The 20,734-nt window shown below is 47.9% G+C and overlaps 1 protein-coding gene across 8 annotated transcripts in view; it reads left to right on the top strand.

Annotated features, from left to right (window-relative positions):
* The window catches only part of rbms3 (RNA binding motif, single stranded interacting protein), a 296,845-nt gene that overhangs the window by 89,494 nt on the left and 186,617 nt on the right, over window positions 1–20,734 (top strand). For 2 of the 8 annotated variants that reach the window (XM_064343700.1, XM_064343709.1), the window contains exon 1: window positions 18,475–19,641. The exons of 5 other annotated variants lie outside the window; for them this stretch is intronic. In XM_064343700.1, the coding sequence (XP_064199770.1) occupies window positions 19,567–19,641 (75 nt within the window). In that variant the 5' untranslated portion in view covers window positions 18,475–19,566. Of the gene's footprint in view, window positions 1–18,473; window positions 19,642–20,734 lie in introns of those variants that run through there. One more of the 8 variants, XM_064343719.1, reaches the window with a different exon arrangement.

Here is a 20,734-nt window from a genome sequence, read left to right on the forward strand (position 1 = left end):
GTGCCTCCAACCTGACATGCTCTTCAATTACATTTTTGGAAGAAATATCTTCTGAAATGCAGAAAAAAATAAAGCGAAGTGCATAATATCAGACCGCTGGCGTTCTGTTTCTCTTTTCCGTGTGTAGTCTGAGATATTTCCTGTCCTCTCCTCTCAATGGCGCAGGTAAATTGCCCATAACGCATAAACAGTCATTTATAAAGGCTGACAGACGCGGTGGTCGTTTGCTGAAATTAATTACCTGCCCGCGCTGTTGTGAGTGTCTGTCGCTCCCTGTCAGTCATGGCAGGCTGCTGCTAGGTTCCCTGGCAGAGATGCCCCCACCTGCCTTTCGGGGTGGAAAGACAGCCAATCAGGCGCTAGCACATATGTACTGATGATTTACCCGGCGATTCTTACATTTTCCATAAAAATGAATAGGTCTTCTTGCTGTGTGGATCTGTAATATTACTCCTGTTCTTGTCATTATCATGAATCTCATTCAATTTTTATTTTTCCTTTCACTGTTGGTTTTGCTGTTGATCCAACTGGGGAATACAATACTCTGTGTTTGTTCTTCAGATTTGAAAAAGAAAGAGAAAGAGAGAGAGAGGGGGAAGAGGAGGAGTGTAAAGGAAATACTTTGGCTTTCATCATTATTTTATCTGTAGATGATCTGATTGCTTACAGATGGAAAGAAGACAAAGCAGCAAAGTAATAACGAGAACAGACAGGTATACAAGCATCTCAAACGAGGTGAAGTAACATTTCTTAATTGTGATAATATCCTATTCAAAGACATCTTTAACCAAGCAACAGTTAATAACGCTGGATTGTGACTATTAGTGTCACATAATTGTTACCATACCCCTGAGTAGGAGCTACATCAAAGTAGCTTATCTCCTCGCTGTCAGAGGTACAAAGCGCTCACAGATCCCCTAATCGCGGCCTGGCCGCTGTGAACGGACGACACGGAGACGAACCTGGCTCTTAAAATAAAGCAGCGAGGGAGATCAAGGGGAGCGCTCCCCTCTGCGCTGTAGAAAGTTCACACACAGTTTATGAGCTGCCTTTGTGGGGGGAACAGACGCATCTCTTCTGGAAATCGCACTGAAGCTCGCGTGGACCGGTTTTGTAGAATAATCATGTGTCTGCGCGGTGGCTGTGTTCCAACTGGGATTAGAGCCCAGAACCCTCTAGTTACAAGGATCCCTTATCAGTGCCACTGTCAGTATATTACTGCTCTTCTGGTAGCGTGGGTGTGCTTTGTTGCTGCTGGATCTGCAGTAATTTAGTCTAAACGGTAATTTTGTTGTTAACCCTTCTGGCAGCACATGTACGACATTCAAATCACTGTGAAATTACAGATGAATCCAGACTTCAAGAGAGGGAACCAGTTATACGCGTTAGTAATTCAACAAGTGAAATTCTGATGTGTCAAGACCAAGTCAATGGTAATCGGTTCGGTATGGAAACATTCATATCAGCAAACTGATTTAGACAAAGAATCGCCACTGAAGTCCAAGTGTAGTTCCTTCTGACTCCTTCTAGTACCTTATGTAGTGTTTGAATATTTTTATTGGGTTTTTTGTGTGTTACAAACAGAAATCCACATTCTGTATAGTTATCATTCCTCGGTTTCTGTGAAAAAAGATGCAACCAAGGACAGATCGTTCTTTCTCAGCAGTCTACCGTATTTCTGCGCTTGTTATAAAGTGCTGTGATGGGATTTGTCGTCGGTACATGGCAGGTTTAATGCCGGTTTTTCAGTCTTCACACAACCATTTCCTGAATAGAGGGTCCTGAACAATTAAGTATGACCTGGCCCCCTCAGAAAAAGGAGTTTCCTGCAGTGGCTTTAGACTCAGTCGGCTGTGACAGACCATTAAGACTCCGGGCAGGGCTTTAGAATGGCCCGGGGAAGCTTCTAGCCGCGGCGTTGGCTGACCTTATGAACATGGCCCCTGTGAGCCGGTCTCCATCAGAGATTTACTGAATGTGTCATCTGTCTGCTGTGCTTTAAATCACTGGCCATGGAGCACAGCTAACAGTACCGTGTGCAACTAACCAGGCTAGCAACTGGACATGTGAGATGAACACACAAGGATATATTATGTACTAAACATATATGGTGTCTCTAAAAGATATTGAAATAATTAAGCATATGCAATATGCCTTATGGTATGGTATAGTGTACGCAGTAGGGTATTATATATACTGTATAATAATTAATTTATACAAAAGGAAGTTCATAATTGTAATTGTAATTGCTATATATCACTATACATGAAAACACATAGACCTGTCAGTGTTGTAGCAATTCATTTGATTTTGGAAAATTCTAAAAAGATATTTTGGCAAATCTATTGAATTAGTTCTTTCATTCAACGGGTTAGTTTTATTCTCGAAGGCAAAGCTATATTGGATTGTATTGTTGATCACAGGTTCATTTATTTTCATGGATAAATTGAATTAGCTTAGACAATCCGCTTACTTTTTCACTCCGTGAGCATACTTAATTTTGCATGAGCCTTTCCGTTTATTAAACAAATTCATTCTTAATATTAAAATGATACATCAAGCAGTGTAAACGATAAAAATGGCTGGCTTCATCATTTCAGATGGAAAGCATTTAGCTTCCACCTTCAGCTTAATGAATGCCAGTTACATTAATGGACCATTTCTTCATCTTTAATAGATGTTTCATCCCCTGGTTCATTTACATAATAATTAAAATGAATTCATTAATGCACCATTATTATTCAAATCAAGATTTGACTCTTATGAGCTGTGGAGCAGTAAGAAATGACATGTGGGACACAACTTTCTGCTGGCGGTTTAATTTAATTTTTTAATTAAAGACGTTCCTAACACCAAGTCATTAATTGTAGTTGCTTTGTAACGTAGCTATGTTAAAGTGCATATATATAAACTGTGAACTTAACCAAAGCCATGAAAACTTAAGGAATGGACATTGCTTTAAGCAAATATGAGTCGTTTCTGTGGCTCTCAGTATTTAGACATCAGGGCCCCTCCTTCAAACCATTTAGTCGAGAAAACAAGTACTCCTTGGCAGATTCTTAATCGCTTATGAATTTTTTATGTCTAATGAAAACTACAATAACTGTAATAATATACAAAAGTATAATATGTCATTATTAGAAACCGAATTCACTGTGGTTAAAAAATAAATAGAAAATTTGTTCGCGTAAGTGTTCCATTTTGTAATCCGTCTTGGAAATTATCAATGATTCAATACATTTGTGGGGTGTGTGGACTCCCCTGGGTTAGTAACCAAGTCCAAGTATGAAATTACAGTGTTTTGATTGGCTGTTATCTCACTTCGTTTGGCTACCTGGCCATGCGCAGATGAGTAGGTTTGTTTATGTTGTCGAGAATTACCCACTGACAGGAGAAACAATATGGGCCAAGTCACTGTGACGTCGCCCACTGACTCTCCAGGTGAAAAGCATTTTGAAGCCCAGGGAGTGCAGTTTGTGGGGGCTGTCATGTTGTACAAATTGGAGCCTGAGACTGTGCAGCAGGGAAAAAGGGGGACCCTTACATGGGCATGAAGTCTGGTCATCCACTAAGTGCATGAGATACAGTCACTTAGCAGGGATGCGAACTGTCCCTGATTCGTTCCACAAAATATTACGATCTCTTCCAAATAACAAAATAACTTAAATTGGCAAATGCGGAGACATTAGACGAAGAAAAAACACCTGTTGCGACTGGCGCTAGTGAGCAACGTCTCTCAACAAGACCAGGAGGTGAGCTTCAAAAACGCAGCCCAGTTATGGCCGCTTGGGTTTACCACAGGAACTAAAATACTAGCTAAATGAAAATGTCATCTTCAGCTAATAAGAGGAGCTTGCCACCAAAAAAGGGCCTGGCAAAGATCTCATCTTTATTCCATGTAAATATAAACAAGATAAGGAAGAATAGTAACAGTTGTCCATGAATGCACTGATAATGCAGAAGCCAATGGGAATGATACAGTTGGGGCCAAGCTGTCCAAACATCAGGAGTCTGTGTGGAACCCGACCTGGCTTGAGCACCCTTGTTACAAACTTAGCTTACAGATGTTACAAACAGGCCTAGGAGAGTAAATAATTCATAACAAAAGTTTGTGGCCTTGATTAGATAACTCCTAAATATCCCAAGCACAGAGCAGCATTTAAACAATGCTATTTTAGCCAGCTTGTCTAACAACGTGAAACATTAAACTGATAGTCTCTTTATTATAAATTTTTTTTGGCGCCTTTGGTGTTTTGAAGCCCTCGTATTGATGTAGCCAAGTGACATTTTCAGTGCCATTCACAGTTTACATTACATTCACAGTTTACATTTTATTCTGACCACTGCTGTACGGGTGCTCAGCCACTTGTGTGGGCAGCACAAGCAGTCCGTGAAGAGAGGCAGGGCAGAAGGCGGTTTTATTGAGGTGCCTACTCTGTACACACAAGGTGGAAAATGAAACACTGGGAAATGGGCGTGACATGTTACACAGGCCGCTTCAGGGCCGGCGCTAGGCATAGGCAACAGAGATGGTCACCTAGGGGACAATCCTTCAGAGGGGGCACCAAACCAAGGGAAGGAAATGTAAATAAAATGCGAGCGGATGCACTCGCAGACTCTCCCATCACACGTTTGTGTTCTTAATTGTCACCCTCTCTCTTTTTTAATTGTTTTAGTGCGGAACCTCTGTTAAGTGCAAGGGTTGGTTAACGTCATTTAGCACATTTTTTTTCCCACAATGCCCTATTCTTTATCATTTTTGTCCTCCGTCCTCTTGGGCTGTGTGCACACTGGAGACACAACACTGTAGGCTTAAGGTTAATTGTTTGAAATCTTAGGCCATGATTTCTAAGATGTAGCCTAGCTTTGTCTATTTTTATGTCTCCATTTCCCAGAATAGCTCAATAAAACAGCTCTGAAACAATGTCTGTAGCCTGTCAGTCTAGTAATGCCTGATAATTATAGGAATGAGAAGGATAGATGTTGTCTGCTTATTCACTTATTCCCATCCTGGTGTCCTGTGTGAACTAACACTGGAGAAAATGATCTGTGTCTCCTTTGAGCAGGTCTGCTGCTAAAGAAACAGGCTTTAAGTGCTTAAGTAATCATGAGGACTAATCAGCTTGTCATCATGTAGAGAAAATCATACAGTGCCCCATAACGATTACTACTACTATTACAAATAATAGTAATAACAATAAGAATCACCATCATCATAATTATCATCATCATCCCTAGTACTAGCAGGATCTTTAAACAGATGGGTCTCCATGAATACCACAGTACCCTGTTACATTACTGTCAATTCATTGTGTAAGCCACACATCCCTTTTTTAAATTAAGGAAAAAGGACATACGGTTGAAAAATACTGCAGTAGGTTCTCAGCATTCTTACTCTTACTTAAATATTATGTTTTTACTGCAGATTTTATCTGATGCAGCATGTGGTACACCACTTAAAACAGCGGAGAGTGAGAGTGAGTTTCCTCTCAGATGACGAGCTATTCCCACCTGTTGGCTAATCCATAGCCCGCTGCTTCTCAGGTGTCTTTGTAATGTTGCAGCAGCATTACCTCATTCCTGCTGAGGCGCAGCAATCTCATGAGCATATTATGTGATCTCATGAACCGCCTGGCTGCTCTTATCCCTGGAACCAGGAAGATAAGGGCAGCCTATCCCTGGAGCCGAATCCCGGTCTGTAACCAGGGCTGTAACCTGATATGTGCACTAAGGCGCTGCGCTGGCTAGCTATCTGGTGCCGAGATCGGCCCCCATCCCCGGCCCCGGCCCCGGCCCTGGCCCCGGCCCTGGCCCCCACACATCTGCCCACCGAGTCCAGATACGACACACCGCGTTCTGTATTCCTGAGCTTTACTTGCACGTGTTCACTGGTCAGCTTATACGCCCAGATCCTTATGTTTCTTACAGTTCTGTTTCTGCAATAGAATCATTCAGATTCCCCTGAAGCCAAAATAAACCTGAATAGACTGCGAGACCTGTGGGTCATTTTGCATGGCTTCATGAGCTTCAGGTGACCGGAACTGTGGTATGTTCGTGATGTCTGTGATTTCAGTGAACGGTTGTGTTTTTGCAATGAAGAATCTGTTTGGTCAGTAATAGGCAGGGTAATCTGGCTCCTCCTACATCGTACAGTGATGTATGAAGCCTCATTGCCCAATCAGTCGCACTGATAACGTCAAGGAGGAGGGGCCTTCGGATGCAGCAGAGAATAGTGTCTGAGGTGAGCTTGTGTGATGAATTGGTGTGCCATTGGCCTTGGAGGTGTTCTGGTACAGTGCATGACTGAATGCACTGGGACAAACACCGGTTTCCTCCGTATGTACAGGTAGCGCACTTTCACCTCCTCGTTTCCTCCGTATGTACAGGTAGCGCACTTTCACCTCCTCGTTTCCTCCGTATGTACAGGTAGCGCACTTTCACCTCCTCGTTTCCTCCGTATGTACAGGTAGCGCACTTTCACCTCCTCGTTTCCTCCGTATGTACAGGTAGCGCACTTTCACCTCCTCGTTTCCTCCGTATGTACAGGTAGCGCACTTTCACCTCCTCGTTTCCTCCGTATGTACAGGTAGCGCACTTTCACCTCCTCGTTTCCTCCGTATGTACAGGTAGCGCACTTTCACCTCCTCGTTTCCTCCGTATGTACAGGTAGCGCACTTTCACCTCCTCGTTTCCTCCGTATGTACAGGTAGCGCACTTTCACCTCCTCGTTTCCTCCGTATGTACAGGTAGCGCACTTTCACCTCCTCGTTTCCTCCGTATGTACAGGTAGCGCACTTTCACCTCCTCGTTTCCTCCGTATGTACAGGTAGCGCACTTTCACCTCCTCGTTTCCTCCGTATGTACAGGTAGCGCACTTTCACCTCCTCGTTTCCTCCGTATGTACAGGTAGCGCACTTTCACCTCCTCGTTTCCTCCGTATGTACAGGTAGCGCACTTTCACCTCCTCGTTTCCTCCGTATGTACAGGTAGCGCACTTTCACCTCCTCGTTTCCTCCGTATGTACAGGTAGCGCACTTTCACCTCCTCGTTTCCTCCGTATGTACAGGTAGCGCACTTTCACCTCCTCGTTTCCTCCGTATGTACAGGTAGCGCACTTTCACCTCCTCGTTTCCTCCGTATGTACAGGTAGCGCACTTTCACCTCCTCGTTTCCTCCGTATGTACAGGTAGCGCACTTTCACCTCCTCGTTTCCTCCGTATGTACAGGTAGCGCACTTTCACCTCCTCGTTTCCTCCGTATGTACAGGTAGCGCACTTTCACCTCCTCGTTTCCTCCGTATGTACAGGTAGCGCACTTTCACCTCCTCGTTTCCTCCGTATGTACAGGTAGCGCACTTTCACCTCCTCGTTTCCTCCGTATGTACAGGTAGCGCACTTTCACCTCCTCGTTTCCTCCGTATGTACAGGTAGCGCACTTTCACCTCCTCGTTTCCTCCGTATGTACAGGTAGCGCACTTTCACCTCCTCGTTTCCTCCGTATGTACAGGTAGCGCACTTTCACCTCCTCGTTTCCTCCGTATGTACAGGTAGCGCACTTTCACCTCCTCGTTTCCTCCGTATGTACAGGTAGCGCACTTTCACCTCCTCGTTTCCTCCGTATGTACAGGTAGCGCACTTTCACCTCCTCGTTTCCTCCGTATGTACAGGTAGCGCATTTTCACCTCCTCGTTTCCTCCGTATGTACAGGTAGCGCACTTTCACCTCCTCGTTTCCTCCGTATGTACAGGTAGCGCATTTTCACCTTCTCATTTCGCCTGACCAGCCTGTGAAGAGGTTTTGCTTTCGCACACGCGTGGCGTCTGATCTGGGCTGCCGTCTGGCAGCCATTAAACATGCCATGCGACACGTGTGTGGTGGGCATCTGGTAGCCGTTAAACACACGGAGGGACACGCGTACAGCAAGATGTTGTGAGATGAAAAGTGACCAGAGGGACCTCCTGTTTTTGTCCTTTTTGTTTTTCTTCCAGCTTTACTTGTTTTTCACCGGCGCGCCGGTTCGATCGACTGCAGGACTATTAGTGCAGACGGACCGGGCCTGACTGAAGAGTTAATAAACAGCGAGGTTCGTGCCATCTGCGAGCGTGGCACAGAGACACTGGGGTATGTGGGCACACGCTGGTCTTCTTAAGTATCGGAGCCCTCTCATTTTTCTGCAGCGGCGTTAGAGAACCTGCCCCCGCCTCCCTTCCGCCTGCCTCCTCAGTTAGCGGGAATATGACAGGCAGCCCTGAGCAGACGCCAGGCTTATCAGAGACAGCGTTCGCGGTGTTCAGTCATCCGTCATCTCCGCGCCGCGGGGTTGGAAGCAAGCGCTCGGCAGGTCTGGGTCAATTCGTCAAGTAGACGGAAAGCCAGGCCGTTCGGTCGACTCACCCCGTCTTATCTCCGCGGGTGTTGGGTCACCGGGGTAGGCTCTGGCTGCAGAGCCTCACCACAGTGTTCAGGTCAGGTGTAAAAGCTTTGTGCAGATGTGTACATAACTTATTTAGATGTACTTCCTGCATATGAGGATACGTCCAGAAAAATGTTCAGTTCCACTACCGACACTCGTATCAGATTAGATTTTTGTGGATTAGCCTGTCCAGAAAAGCATATCCTCCATTTTAGAAAATCCATGTGGATATTTATTATGTCAGTTGGGATTTAGAACCTTTATTTGAAAAAGTACAGTGCAAGTGGCTGCCAGCCAGGACTTAGCTGCAGCAATCTTCAGGTTACAGTCCAGTCCCAAAATAATTAAGCCACTCAGCTGTCACATGGTTTAAAAAGTGAAAAATAATGTGTCAGTCCTCCATATCACACACTCTTTCCCACAAGCTGCACAGAGAGCACTGTAATCTGAGCAGCCTTCTGTCCATCCCCATGGGCCACTTATACAAAACACTGCGCCCCCCCCACCCCCCAAAAAAAAAACACGGTAACACACACACACACACACACACACACACAAGCTCCTGCCGCCTCGGCTGCTGGAGTCTGAGCAGATGTTTTCTGTCACAGTTGAAGTTTGTCACGCAGATACTGTCAAACGGGCGCGGATGAATGCATCACTTAAAAAACAAAGAAATGAGAGAAAACAAAACTTGGTTCTGTGTGATGTCTTGGATTTTTATTTGGTTAGATTCAGGCTGCGGGTGGTGTGTGAGCTTGCATGCGTGTGTGCGTGCGTGCGTGCGTGTGTGCATGCGTATCTAAAATATTACTGAGAAATTTAGAAGTTCCTTTTATGGAAATAGCATTTGGCTCTGGGTCACATGATTTGTTGATATCGTACACAACAAAGGATGTTTATTTCAATTATTCAGTTATCTGCCTTTGTATTGCCAATGGAAAGTATGAAGTGGATAACCATAAATAAAGTCTAGTAATAGATAAAGGATAACATGAGTTATACTTTTCGATAAAGGTTGTATTGTATGTTATTTGACCTTTATTGAACCGGGAAGACTTGTTGAGATTAAAATCTAATTTGCAGGAGAGAGCTAAGAGAAAGGGTTATATCGATGGATGAAACACAAACGGCGACTCTTCCCAGCTGTGAGAAATGCGGTAGGAGTCCAGCGTTCGATACAGAAATGAGGATGGGGTCGCTGGGTTTGCGCAGAGATTACATCCCCGCAGGCGGCACCCCAGCGCCGTGCGCGACGTGTTCCTGTGTCCCGGCCCTGCGAGGCCTCCGGGAGGTCGCAGGCCGCATGGCCGCATGGCCGCACGGCCGCACGGCCACCGGCGGAACGGTGATGCTCTGGCCCCGACCGTAATGGAGAAGAGGGGGGAAACGGAGCTTATCCTTTCCTCGCCGAGTTAAATATGGCCACCTGCACCTCAGCCTTATCCCCCTGCTCACTGATTGGAGCGTCTCACACCATGAGCTCCATCTTATCGGATGCACCGCAGAGCGGCTCCGCAGACTGCGTGTCAGCTTCTTATGTGTCTGCAATGTGACACGGGGAACACTCATGAGATTTTTTTTCATATTCTTTGGTTCCTCGGACCTTGCTTTCAGTCAATGACGTTTTTCTTCACTATGTTAGTGAAGTGAAGTGAGGAGAGAAGGGGGAATCGGTGGCGGTTTAAATACTGAATAGCGGTTTAAACACTAAATCCTGAGGAATTAGAGGCAGGCGGCAGAAAATAGGGTGCCTGTACCCTTATGAAAAGATCACACGTGAACACTCAACATATGAAGAGTTCACATGCGAACTCCAGTATAAGAATAATCCATCATGTAAGATGAGAGTGGAAGGCAACCAATCTATTTTAAGGTTTGTTTTCACATGGAAATTGTAGTTCACATTTTTAAAAAGTCTGTAACATATGAAAATATGAAGATGCAAATGACTCATTGTCACCTATTTTCTTTTCACATGTGGAAGCTTGTCACATGTCAAAAAAATCAATAGTATGTGAAAATGTCCAGCTCACATGTGACAGTTTTTTTTTCACGTGACTATTTTAATTTGCACTTGACATGATACATTTTCATGTGAAATTGCAATTTTCACATGTGGAAAACCAAATTTCCCATGTGACTTTTTCGTAAAGGTAACTGTCCTCCATATGCGCTCCCCCATCACACCCCCATCTCGCCCCCCATGTCTGTTACTCTCCTTACAGCCCTGAGGGTGAGGGTACGACACCCCAAATTCCAGTTTAATCTAACGACTTGTACGCTACGTACATCACGAGTACAATAAGATGAGTTTGCAGGCGGCCTTGTGATTGGGATTTGAAATGAGTTCCTAACGAGCCGGTGGCTCCTCTCGGTGGCTCTTGTTCCTCTTGTTCTGTGGTGTTTGGTAAGTCCCGCGTCCTCCCATTTGGCCGGCTCAGATGGGTGTGCAGCGTCCTGTGACGGTGAGCCACGGCGCGCTCTTCCCCTCCACGCTGGGTTTGTAGCGCTACCCGCGACGCAGTTAGCCTCCTGAAAGCAAGGAAACAATCGCCTAGAATACGGTGTATCGCTGGGGACAAAGGAAAAAGACCAAAAAAGATTAACTAAATCACCTCTTCAAAAAATCTGCTGTGCCCTGTTAATTCTGCTGCAGCAGGTATCTGCTTCACTCCTCCTCCTGCTCCTCCTCAGGACATTTGATGTAAAGCAGCACATTAATGGAAGGGGTGAATGAGTGCCATGCTACAGCTTAGCAAAGTGTGTTTGTTAGCCCCCCAGGGCGCTTAAATGAAGAGTATTATGCAGGCTCACACTGCTGCACTTCCTGTCTGAGGGGGCTCGGAGTGCGTGTTCCTCTTCCCCTGTCAGGAGCTGGGTTTGGACAAGAGGACCTCCCTCTTTGACCCTCATAAGACCGGGAGAAGGATGAAAGCTCTCTGTTTTGACTTTTAATGCTGAAATGTTTGTTTTAATGCGGTTTATTTTAATACTGAAATGTTCATGTTTATTCTACAGGGTGTACAAATTATCCTCTGAAATTGGATGACATGAAGTGAGATTATTATTCCAATTTCTCTTGAAATGTGCACTGAGCCCTCCCCACCCCCACCCTCCCTGCACCCAACATGCAAATGGACGCGCACACACGCAGTGGATGTGGTGTTCTCAGATATGGATACGACCAGTGTGTCGCATTGTCTTGAATATGAGTCACCTTTGTCTAGCCTGGTATTTTATTTACTGTATTTATTTAATTATTTATACAAATTTATGATGAATTGAGGAGTCTTTTCTGGAGCCTGTCCATTAGGACCTAATCACAGCATCTCTTGTGGAGAGGAACACAAACACCGGCTTTATAATAACCTGACCAATATGGAGCCCATCAGAGTACTGAGGAGGCATTCAGTCTGGAAGATGTTCTGTTTCGGTTTCAGACGGCGATAAAGGAGAGAGTGCTTCAGCTGAGAAGTGCTTGAGCAGTCTTGGTAAAATGCGCTCTCCGAAGGGCCCCCACTCTGAATCAGGCCTTTGAAGTGAGTGCAGCTCTTTAGCCAAAGTGATGAGAGAGCTCTCTCAGTTCATTAGTCTTTCTGCATCCGACTCTCTTCTCTCCCCAACTGATTCCTTTTAAAGAAAATGGCGGCCTTTCTTTGTATGTAAACTGACCCTGTCTGTCTGTGTAATCCATCTAATCCATTTCATTTATCTGTTTATCTACCATTGTGGAAATTGTGCCATACACTGAACACCGCATATATCAGGCATTTTCTCTTTCATATATGTAAGTTTACATCTGGCCGATCAGCTTCTTAGTTATTTTCTGCGTGCATTAGCCGGCAAGCTAGCGTTAGCCACAGCGAGAGTGAGTAGGTGAAAGTAGGCTACACGACAAATCACTACGGATTTGTCGTGTATCAATCACTACTATTGATTTCCAGCCGCACAGTTAAACCAGTAATTACAAAACAGTAAGAGCCATTCTGATTGCACTGTGCCATTATGCTCTCTATGGCTCGGGGCATTTTATGCTTCTCTTTGCCGTTCTGTGTTTTTTCCTCCTCTTCCTGGAGACGCAGTTAAATCTGCCCTTCCGGTTCCTGGGTGTAAAGAGCCATGGAATCGACCCTCGGGGCTGCGTCTTTGTTTTCTCCGCTCTGTCGTCACAATGTTGAAGTTCTCTTTTTGTTTTGTTTTGTTTTGTTCGGCTTTGTTTTTCTGTTTTTTTCTTTTTTTTCTTGGCCAAGCTGTGAGCATCGCACCCCCTGGGTGAATGAATTTGTCAAGTGGCAGGAACCTTTTCTGCTCCATTTGGGAGCCTTTGATGACTGCAGCTACACCAATTACAGAGGCGCCATTTCGGCCCTAATTTCCCGCTAGCGCGGCTCGCCCCGCGCTATCTCCAGCTGATCGCTGCGCCTGGAGCAAACCGGCGCGGAGAAGCCATTCCGTTTCACCGCACGGCACGCTCCGCTGACCTCCGCCGCCGTTGTGCGAAACCTCACTTCTGAATCTGATATTTGTTGTGCAAGGCTCATGGTGTGTTGCGCTCATTTTTTTTCTCCCCCCAACTGATTTTGAAACCCTTTAGGCATCAAAAATGTTTTTTTGCGCACTTATGTTTGAGAAAGAATGAAGTGCCTTCTACCCGCTCCACACTCGGGGACCTGCTCAGCAGCGGGCTCCTGACGAGTCTGTGGAGGACGGTTTATCGTGTGACTGAAGACGGCAGAAGAGGCTGTCTGGTGTGGTCGGAGTGACCGTGGGGTTCTGCCCTTTGCATGTCAGTCATTTTCCTTTCCACCCATGATACACACGTAGACTGCCCGTCAATGTACCGGGCGAAGACCGACACCCTCCACACGTTCCGCGAACAGGCTGCGATATTTGGTTTTCTCCTGTGCCAGGGTCCCTGTGCGCTCCCTCGCTATTCTAAAAATGGCCGCCCCTCTGCGGTCGATGAGGTGTCCGATTGCAGAACTCCCACACTGACAGGAGAGCGTGGCGCATGGTAGCAGTGTGCGTCCTACACGCCCACGGGGTCTGACCATGAGTTCAGGTTGAACTCTGAATTCATTTTCACATACACAAATATATCATTCGGGTGCTGGCTCGCACAGGGCCCACTGTCGTACAGCCAACAGCCGTATTCAATATTCAATCATAATCCTAAAGCCAGAATTTAATCCGGAAACAGATACTCAGGTATTTTAATGTGGTGTTCATTAAGGCGTCTCTATGGTGAGGGACTGTAAAAGCCTGGCAGTCAAATCATCTGAGGCTCTCTGGACTCCAGTCTTCTGGCAGCCCAGAAGTCACTTAAACTTATCGCCCCCCCCCTTCCCCAATCAATGAGCCAGCAGTTGCACCCACTGGCTGTGTGAAGCACATCTGAGGGTATAATTGAGTGGGCAAAGTCTGCAGTCCACTCCGTTCTCCTCGACTGCTTTAATTGGCCATTCTAGCCGCATTGAATTCGAGCCATTTATTCAGAGCGCTCCCGCCCGCATTCCGCACCATCTGGTGAGGTGTCAGCTGAAAAAGGCTCATTCACAAGGGCTGGGGGTCACACGCTTAGTCTCCATGGCCTCCCCCTCCTCCTTCCACCTGCAGGCAGCGCGCAGGGACATCTGCCTTTGGAACGCCTTCAGGTGTTAGCACTTATCAAATCGTTACGTCCAAGTATTTTCTTTTTTTTTTTCATTTCCTGTCCAAAAGAACTCCTGCCTTGGTATTGTAAAACACAGAACGCTCTTCCCAGCTAAGATAGTTTTATCGCCCAAAAATGATAGCATATGACCAAAAGTATGTGGACACCCGCTAGTCTGGAGCTGTTTTACATGGTTTGGGCTGAAGTTCTGAGAGCGTGCAGTATACATGCATAGCGTACAAATTCTTAAACATTAGGTTTTCAATAACACAAACACAAACATTGTTTGCCTTTGACTCTGATAGCATGATAAATAATAATAATAGTAAAAGGTTATCTGAGGCCTAACCGTCTCTTTCTAATTGGCTGTGGTTGGCAGGGTGAACTCCCGTATGTGGGATGTGAATTGTTGTTGGGGTTATGAAGGCCGACACAACTTGAAGTTAAATAATATTTCAATCCATGTGTGCTGTACAACACACACAGTTTTTAAATGCCTTCACTTTAAAATTATATCAACAGAACATAAGATAAACTAATTAAAATAATTTTCGTTTTAGCTCATGGCGATTTAAACAAGTTGTATAAATGCCAAACTTCATGCGACACCTTCATTTTTGTTGAGCGACACATTTTGAAAGAGTCAACAAAGTATAAATGGGCTTCATGACTGACCAGTTATGATGGGAACGGAATTGTAGACGACATGGCTGCCCATATACAGGACCTCATGAGCACGACACATATAATATATGCAGCTGCTTCTTGCTATCGTTCGACGCTCACTGTGCATTGCTGACATTTTTCGTGTGATGTCCTGAAAATCAATAGGTGTCATTTTGCCTACAGTAAATGTCCATTGGATAGAGTATTTTCGTGTTTATTTTCAATGCAAAATTGGTCTTAGATTCCAGTCGAAGTCACATTAAGAACATCTTTAGGAGACGCGTGAGGAGAGAGTGTCAGGTTGTGTGCAGCCCACTCGCACCGTCCTCTCAGATCTGGCCAGTGCTGCCGTCACTTGAGACAGTATAATGAAGGAGAAAAGAGCCACCGTGTTACACTGCTGATTCATTCATCACCACGGTGTCAGTTCATCACCACGGTAACCAGTAATACGGAATACCGACACAGCCCTAACCTTACCATTGATCTTATTTTAATGTTGGAATTTAAAGTACGTCTATCCGGTGCTTAAATTATTTGTTCATTTTCACTGTAGAAAAAAGATTTGTAATAAAATCCACAGAAAGTGTTTGGATAGGACGTGAATGAAGCGGTCATGGCCAGCCGAACGCTTTCTCTGGGTTTTGTTTGTTTACCCGAGCACGGCTCTGTGCGCCGGTTAAGAATGGGTTTCCTTAGATCTCTGCAGCGATCCGATAAAACCCCACAGCATGGGCGGCCGAGCTGGATGGCAAGGCCATTGATGACACCACAGAAGTATTCCTCCCCCTCTTTAAGCCACTTTGATGTTGTCCTGACGCTATTGCATGTTTTCCTAACTGAATCACTTCCTCTACGCTCTGCTATGGTGGCCTCAAAGGACCAAATTTCCCTTTTGTTTCACAATATCTGGACCTCAATTCCACACGCTGCTTCAGATTATCTCTCCTCTGAGGACATTCTGTTTGGACTGTAGTTTGGACTGTAGATGTTTTTTGGTATAGGCCTCTGAACATCCTTCCTTTATGGCTGCTGTCCCCGTTCCATTACTCTGAAGGACTGTGGGAAGACTGCATTATGCAGGTTATATTTACGGCTGGAGGTTCAGCAGTTCAGCGCCGACCTCAGAGCACTCTCTCCCCCTCCAGCTCCCTGCCACCCTCTCCTTTTGATGCTATCAGAAGAGGCGCTTGCCCCACAGTCATATCTAATAATCCCGCATTATGTGTCTGGGAAGCGAATGTGCCCGTGATCACAGCAGAGTGAAACCCGCTGCAGATTAGCTCACTCTTACCCCGCTAACTCTCCGGTTTGGCTCCAGATTCCGCTGAGCTCGCTGTTGTGAGGCACCTGAACCGCAGCGAAGCAGGAAGCGCTTTGTGTGGGAGCGCCCCCGCACCGCCACGGCGACGGGAACCGGCGTCACAACCCCCGAAGCCCGCCGCCGCTGCAGTTACTCCTGCCGCAGCTCCAGGACCCTTAAACCCATTAATCTGGCATCAGAGGACGCGTCGTACCCGTTTCTGAGTTAGCGGCTAACATTTAGGCGTTTAGCCGGCGCTCTTAGCCGGAGCGGCTAAAGCAAGGCGACGGGGAGCGTGGACGGGAGGCATCGTTCTGCTGGTCATATTCACTGCCCTGTGCGCACCTGAGGAGCCCTTTCCCTGTGTCTCATTGGGTCAGCGCTCTGCGGAAGCGAGCATCGATCCAGCGCGCCCCGCCCGACCTTTCGCCAGAACTGTTTACCTGAGAAAAACACCCGCGGGAGGGTGAGCGGAGCACGGGGGCGCACGGTGGCATTCGGGAGGCTGTGAGGGGGGGCCGGTTTGGAGGGCTTGGAGCCGCACCTTGCAGCGGCGAGCTTAGTCTCGAGGGTGCGAGGCCAAAATAAAAGGAGCGTGAGCCCGTTCTGATGTGAGTGTCTTCCGTCAGACCGCGGGAGAAAAGAACTAGCACGTCCCCCCTTTACAAGCTGAGCCCAGGCGAAGGCCCTGCTGGGACGGGTGCGGCAGGGCCCTCTCCCGGTGTAATCGGGGGTCGCGGGACTGGATCCCCGAGCGGAGCGCTCCCGCTGTCACCCCGGCTGCTCCGGAGAAGCCCCAGCTGTGCGAATGTGGAGCAGGAGAGCACGGGCCGTGTAAGTCACCCCGAGAGAGGCTGTCTGCCCGGCAAATAAATAATGCAGGACCCTCTCTGCCAGGGCTGCGTTTGCACAGGGAGGCGGGGGGAGGGGCCGGGGGGGAGGGGCCGGGGGGAGGGGAGAGGGGGGTGGGGGGGCGCACGCTCGGCGTTGCCCATGACCTGCGCTGTCAGCCGGACGTGCTCTTTAAAGCCCTGACCCGGCTCTGTTTGGGTTAGAGTGACCTCACGGCCTCCAGGGACCAGCGGCTGCTGCCATCAACATCCAGCGCCTTTTAAGGGGCGGCGACCTCTGACCCCGTGACGACTTCTGACCCCGCGGCGTGTGGCAGGGACAACCTCAGGGGCGTAAGCAATGGGACACTGCACCTGAGCAACAGGAATATGTAACACACACAGTCACACACTCACACACACACACAGGCACAGATGCTCGCACATGCACACACACACATGCACACACACTGACATAGGCACATACATTCACACATCACACGCACACACAGAGGGCGTTTGCATTTTTATGATAAGAGTACTCCTTGTTATTTCTACAGTACTGTAGCACTTGCAGGTGATTGTGGGTTAATGGAAGCTCTGAGGCGCTGTTGTGTATTAGCCAATCACCATTTTCATATCCCTTTACCTTAGACATGGTTGGCTGGTGGCATGGGGAAGGCCTGCACTGGTGAGCAGAGAGCCAGTGCAGTTGTGCCCTTGAGCGAGGGTACTTATCCTCAATTGCTTCAGTGTGCACCCACCCAGCTATGAAGGAATTACGTGTAGTTGCAAGCTGCCAAGATACTATGTGGTGTCATGTAAGGGTGTTTAATGCATTTCAAAATGAAACAAATGAAAAGCATTGGTAACACCACATACCTATGTGTCATTTAATTTCTTTACTTGACACGCTGAAGTGAATATTGATTTTTCAACCATGCTGTGGACACGTGCAATATATATGCTAATATTACATTTATTTTCCATTAGGGGCTGTTGGCAGGGAGGAATTATTTTACAAAGTTTATCACTTTTAGAAAAATAGTGCAGCTTGCGGTTAATCGGACATTTATCAACCATAAATTCTGAGCCAAAGAAAGGCCTCAAATGTTATATGGAATCTTACAAAAAAGGCAAAAAAAAAAGACAGAGAAAATGCTGATGTAATTTACGGTCAAAACATAAAACCATCAAAATCATTGGTATCAGTGGTTTTATGTATGAAAGGTGTCTGAAGTGAGTGAATGTTTGAGAGTGGTTGTGGAGGACGCTGTCTGTGAGGGAGGGAGAGAGTAGGTGAGATGGAAAGGGGAGAGAGCGAGGGAGCAGGATGTGTGTGTGAGCCGTACAGGCGCGAGTCCTCCGGCCGCCAGCAGAGGGAATCGGCTCCTTGCGTTGCCGCGGCTCCCGCTGCCTCTCCGCCCGCCCGGCTCCCCTCCCCGCCGGGGGAGGGCTGCTCCTCCTCCCGCCCGCCCGGCTCCCCTCCCAGCCGGGGGAGGGCTGCTCCTCCTCCAGCGTGTCTGGCTTCGGGAGGGAAGGGGCCGCCCAAGCCCCGCCCCCCAGCCGGGACGGGGGAGGGGCCGAGCGCAGCAGAAGGACCAGCCCCGAACGCCCCAGCCGCTCCGGAGCAGACAGCAGCACCCAGGCTAGGCACGGCACTGTCAGGAGCTCTACCGCACGCGCACACACACACGCACGCACTCCACACACTCCACACACGCCGCTCGCACGGCCGAGAAGGGGACGGGGATCGCACAGAGAGGAGCAGGAGCAGCAGCAGCCTTTGTGGAGCCCGTGTTCTTCCGGACGTCTGGGATTGTGGCGCTTTCTGCAGTTCTTCTCCTCGTTCCGCTCACTGACTGGAGTTTGCATTGTTGTTTTTTGCGATCGGTACTGTTGTTTTAATTGCCGTCGTTGGGCTTTTTTTTCCTTCCCCCCGGAGGAGGTGCTGCTTGTTCTGGCGACCGCGCGACAGCCCTGCATCTTCGGGTCCCCAACTCCTGCTGCGGTCGCGATCGCCGTGGTAACTCCCGCTCTTCGCAGAGTGCATCTGTGCCGCCGGGATATCTGTGGGAATCTGACAGTCCATCTCCGCACGACTGGATCACAATACACGCGAGCAAGGGAACGAGAGAGAGAGAGAGACGGGTGGCAAGGAATGAGCTCTGAAGCGAGGGAGGTAGCCGGCTTTATAGTTCAAGTGCGTTAAATACCCCCCCCCGCACCTGCTTCTCCTCCTCTATCCTCCCTCCACTCCTTCTCCTCTGTTCCGCTGCTTCTAGGACTAGCACGGGCACACCACCTCATCTTCCTCCTCCACCACCTCATTCTCCTCCTCCTCCTCCTCCTCTTCCTCCTGCTCATCCTCCTCGCGCTCTCGCGGAAACTCCTGGGCTGTGGCGTGCGCTCTGGTACCCAGCTGTCTCCCGGCGTGAGACCCAGAGAGGGGGGGGCCAGTTTCATCCGCGCGCGGTAATACTCAGCCACAGGAAGCGCTCGCCTCAGCCTCTCTCTCCGGCCGGCCGCGCTGACAGGAAACCCACGCCAGCTTCCCTCCGCTCCCGCTCCCTCTCTCGCTCGCTCGCTCGTCCGTCTGTCCGGCACGGATCCTACGTCCTCCACCCGGGACCGGGGGCAACAGGGGGCACAGACAACCCCCCAGCGAGTTTTCCTGCGCCCGACAGAAGGATTTCAGCTACATGGGCAAACGCTTGGAGCAGCAACCAATGTACCCCCAGTACACCTACTACTACCCTCATTATCTCCAGACCAAGGTATGGAAGCTCCCTCTCTCCCTGTCTCTCTCTGTCTCTGCCCTGCTGGGCGTCGGCATGGGTACCAGGGGCGGGTGATAGATGTGCGATTGAGGGGACGGGATGCAGAAGGATGTCCAGCAGGATTTTGGGTTGGGACACACCGTCCCGAGCACATCGAGCTCAGGAGAATTGCAGAGCTGCCTCGTTTTTTTATCGTCCGATATCCCCCAGGTCCTGTCAGGAGTGCTGGTTTTCCTGTCACAGGCGTGTGCAGCGGTGTGAAGTGTGAGGTGTGAGGTGAAAAGTTGACACAGCTGTCACTATACGGCACTGAGTGAACAAATGGATGTGACAGAGGGTGATTGTGCGTTGATGATATAGGGAGTGAGAACGGTATTGTGGGTACATGTCTATGTGATGGTATAGGCAGTGAGAATGGTACTGAAGGTACATGTCTATCTGTGAAGGTATAGGGAGTGAGAATGCACTGTGGGTACATGTCTTGCTGTGAAGGTATAGGCAGTGAGAATGGTACTGAAGGTACATGTCTATCTGTGATGGTATAGGGAGTGAGAACGGTATTGTGGGTACATGTCTATGTGATGGTATAGGGAGTGAGAATGATACTGAAGGTACATGTCTATCTGTGATGGTATAGGGAGTGAGAATGGTACTGAAGGTACATGTCTATCTGTGATGGTATAGGGAGTGAGAATGGTACTGAAGGTACATGCCTCACTGTTATGGTATAGGCAGTGAGAATGGTACTGAAGATATATATCTTGCTGTGATAGTATAGGGAGTGAGAATGCTCTGTGGGTACATGTCTATGTGATGGTATAGGGAGTGAGAATGATACTGAAGGTACATGTCTATCTGTGATGGTATAGGGAGTGAGAATGCACTGTGGGTACATGTCTATCTGTGATGGTATAGGGAGTGAGAATGCACTGTGGGTACATGTCTATCTGTGAAGGTATAGGAAGTGAGCATGCTCTGTGGGTACATGTCTATCTGTGAAGGTACAGGGAGTGAGAATGGTACTGAAGGTACATGCCTCACTGTGAGAATGTCTTGCTGTGGGTTGCTCTGGTGTTCAGGCTGCGTGTTA

This window comes from Anguilla rostrata, chromosome 1, assembly GCF_018555375.3.
Source record: "Anguilla rostrata isolate EN2019 chromosome 1, ASM1855537v3, whole genome shotgun sequence".
NCBI lineage: Eukaryota > Metazoa > Chordata > Actinopteri > Anguilliformes > Anguillidae > Anguilla > Anguilla rostrata.